Source organism: Anneissia japonica, unplaced genomic scaffold (genome assembly GCF_011630105.1).
Source record: "Anneissia japonica isolate Jap-2015-1 unplaced genomic scaffold, ASM1163010v1 scaffold288054_len62682_cov155, whole genome shotgun sequence".
Taxonomy (NCBI): domain Eukaryota; kingdom Metazoa; phylum Echinodermata; class Crinoidea; order Comatulida; family Comatulidae; genus Anneissia; species Anneissia japonica.
The window spans coordinates 1-3,987 of NW_022746594.1; the positions used below are offsets into that span (position 1 = coordinate 1).

General features: G+C 36.6%; 1 protein-coding gene across 2 annotated transcripts; it reads right to left on the reverse strand.

The window, feature by feature from the left end:
• Positions 1-166: 166 nt before the first annotated feature.
• Positions 167-3,667, reverse strand: LOC117120258. 2 transcript variants are annotated; one of them, XM_033265274.1, is made up of 3 exons: positions 3,436-3,667; positions 1,365-3,240; positions 167-1,265 (listed from the first exon to the last, which is right to left on the reverse strand). In XM_033265274.1, the coding sequence occupies exons 2-3, from the start codon at positions 3,171-3,173 to the stop codon at positions 1,077-1,079; spliced, it is 1,998 nt and encodes a 665-aa protein (XP_033121165.1). In that variant the 5' UTR covers positions 3,174-3,240; positions 3,436-3,667; the 3' UTR covers positions 167-1,076. The 2 variants fall into 2 exon arrangements, with proteins under 2 accessions (XP_033121165.1, XP_033121164.1); XM_033265273.1 differs by having other exon boundaries at positions 167-3,240.
• Between the last annotated feature and the right edge of the window lie 320 nt (positions 3,668-3,987).

Consider the following 3,987-nt stretch of genomic DNA (forward strand, 5'->3'; position numbering starts at 1 on the left):
AATAATAACAATAATAATAATAACAACAACAATAATAATAACAATAATAATAATAATAATAACAATAACAATAATAATAATAATAATAATAATAATAATAATAATAATAATAATAATAATAATAATAATAATAATAATAATAATAATAATAATAATAATGCAGTGATTAGAGCACTTCTATCAAGGATATCACAGTGCTTTACAAAACAAATAAAAGGTAAAAGTTGTTTGAGCATTTGAATATTAAATAAATAACTCTTCAGGGAAAATTTGAACTGTTCGATTGATGTAGATTGTTGGATGTGATGTGGGAAAAAACAAACAATTGGAATTCAAACAAACCAAAAAAAAAACATTAGATATCAAACAATGGTAAAATATATCATATAGAAGATCTAGGAAATGAAGTGGAGATGGGCTGGACACATATCAAGAATCTAAGATAATAGATGCAGAGGTGGCGCCAGCGGCGACCTCTACCCCCTCCTCACCTCATCTGGAAAAAAACAACAATTCGTTGGAAAGCAAAAAAAATATATACTCTACGTATTAGTAAACTCTAAAATCGATTAAATAAGCCTTTGAAAAAAATATAAATTATTGCCATATTTTCAAAAGCTTTAAATTAAGCGAAAGCAGACCACGCCCACGTTGCTTTTGTCCGAGACTTCGCCCCCCGCCCCTTCCATACCCTGCTCCCCCACCCTCTTACCTCGTGGGGTAAACCATGGCGCCACCTCTAAATAGATGGACAAAGAGACTCACAGAATGGCAACCTCGAGCAGGGAAAATGGGGAGAGGAAGGCAAAAAAAAAAAGATGAAGAAACGAAATAATCACATATTATGAAAAAAAAAGGCAACATAGAACAAAGCGGCAGCAGCAGACGGAACTGGAAAAACGTTCTTTTGTGGGACAATTGTATTTGTTGGGCACGCGCGTATTGCTGACTCTTTTCTGATTGTTCAGTTGCTAAGTTCGATTTACACCCTGGAAAGGTCTATATATCCGGTACGTCAAAAATATTTGCATTAAGCCAGCTATTAGGCAAGCCTAAACCATTATAATAATTGTGGATTATAATGTTAGTTGAAATTTATAGATACCTGTTGTGTTCGGGGGGTTTACCTGCTTTTCTATAATTTTGATTAAAGACATTGTACTCTTCTTTAGATCTATTGACGAAATCATTGTTGCACATTCTCTCATATCTTTCAAATTTGCAGAGGCCTTCTCCATGTCGCCTTCTTTTAAAGCGACCCTAGCCTGTATGTAAAAGACAAAGACGATTGGATGCAAATGAAACGTTGTATTGCATAAAGCGGCAAGAGATTGCACTTTCTTATCAGCAGCCCATAAACTCACCGGCAAGTGCAAAGGACTTCCTAATTGTATATTTATATACCTGTTCATGTATTCTTCGCTTTTCTTGGTAGATTTTATTCGGCGCTCAACGTCTATTAATACTTCTTTCAAATTTTTATAATCGTTCGTCAAATAAAAGAATTTTGCCCGTAGAACTAGTCCACCAACACCATGATCGCTCCACGTGTCAGGAAATACCATTTCAGCCCCTAATGTATAATAATAGTTCGGTTTAAGCCAGCAAAGATGTAGATCTGGACATATAAATGGGAAACCTCTGGTTAGCAAGTAACTAAATAAATATGCATACACATCACCTAAGTGTCTATACAGGTACTGTCGGAACATTTGTCCATATCCATCCGGCAGTAAATCATCTATGCTGTATATTATTGGCAATATGACTTCCTCAGGAATAGCTAAAATTGTCGAGGTTTGAGCTGCTGTAAATGAAGTCTGCCTAGTACCAACAAATTTCTGAAGTCCCACAATTAATTTGGGACACTCGGATGAAAGCCATTTTACAATGTTTACACGTTGAGATTTATCATACATGAAGCCACAGGGTGATAGATGGCGAATTGCATTTTCAATCTCTTCCTTAGCTCTGGGATGATGCAAGAGATTGGCTTCCAGCTGTTCATAGTCATCACCCTCACTGACTTTAGCGATCCCCAATTTATCACACATTGAGTTTATTATTTCACCCTCGTAATTAAATCTAGTTACACATGACATCACCATTTTCCATAGATTTTGACTGTTAACTGTTTTTAACTTTTCTTGCACTTCATAACGTACTTTCTTTGACAAATGACCAATCAAATTTTGGCTGCGGATAAAATAATGTGGCAGGTTTCCGTGCTCGTAGCGATCGATCAACCAGTTAAGCAGTTTTCTGACCAAATCCATTATGCCGTAATCTTCATGTGGAAACGTTTCATATACCCACAAGCAAGCGGTTTTGATATAGTAGGAACAAAATGGTTTTGGTTTGTCAGACTCTTCATAATTTATATACTTTCTCTTGAGAGCCTTCAACACCAACATACATTCTGGTAACGAACCATTCATTTCCTGAAGGAGTTCTCGCTCTGCTAAGGAAAATGACCATCTCCATTCAATATCTTTACATGCACTGTTATGGCGTCCAACTGGAACAACTAAGCAGCCATCATTTTGGATCTTTTCTAGAATGTTTGTTGACCAATTGTTCAGTCGCTCTCTAGTAAAAAAACTTTTAGACACAGGAGGCCATGAGTTGGATTTTAAGCATAAAACTATATCCACATCTTTGATTACTGAAGGATGTTTGGCATTAAAGGTAGTCGCAGGGCCATTAATTTCGTAATCAATGTCGACATTTTGCATATTAACCTTTAAGAAATTAACGACATTAAGATACCCATCTTTATCTATTGCAGGTCTGACTTTTTTACCACATAACCACTCTGTATCTACGGCTTTAAGTTTCAGGTACGCTGGTTCAGGACATGACTCTGCCAATACATACCCATACTTAAGCCTTTCCCTTCCATCCGGAGGCTCGCATTCTACAGTAGGAAACATTTTACGATTCCTCATCTTGTCCCGGTCATTGCAAAACAATGTCGGAATACCCTCATACACACTTCCTGTAAGATGGAAAGTCGAAAATTTTTCCCGCAGTTTGGATATATTGTACTCCAGCTGTTGATCAATTCTACAATACGATATTTGAAGTAATCTGCCAGCATTATTCAACGCAATAGTTGTGTTGGCAAGTTCTTCCATCACCCGAAAAGTCTCCTTATTGTTAGTGTGTGCCATGATGTATATATCAGTATTGATCTACTTCAGTATATAGTATACAAGCATGCATCTTTTGGTGATGTACCTGCAAAAAATATAACCCTGGACCCGTATGCCCTGTCTCTTATACACATCTAGATGTGTATAAGAGACAGCAACTGTAGTAGTAAACGAACATTAACGGCAGTCTTTGCGTTCCATAATAAGTGACTCTCCAACAGTATCGTACAGTACCGGTATACAATTTGTCAGATTTAGTCTAAAATCACTGTTGACCTACCTGAGACAAAGTACCTCGAGAAGTTCCATTACAATGATTATTAAAAGTGGACATGTCCCATACTCGTGTTGACGTTTTGCTTGGATGGTTTACCTGTAGGTGCTACTCTGCAAAATAGCGTTCAAAGGTCACCTACACCAACTTATTATCTTATTTATCTTCCCTAATTATAACCAACCACCGTAAACAACTTTTACTAGCGAACCTGAGACGAGGTAACCAGCATAGATTCACAGTGATCACCCATATTCGATTTAAAAGTTATTAATTAAAAATGATTAAATTTACAATACATTGTAGATCATACTTGTAGATCATCTGCGACTGTGTATAGGTGCTCCAGCCGTGACTCGAACTCTGGACCTTTTGCTGTCTATCCGTATATATGGACATGTTCCACGCTCGGGATGACGTTTTCATGTTTGGATGGTTTGTCTGTAGGTGCTACTCTGCAAAATAGCGTTCAAAGGTCACCTATACCAGCTTATTATCTTATTTATCTTCCCTAATTATATATATACTAATTATATATACCCAGTATAGATTCACAAT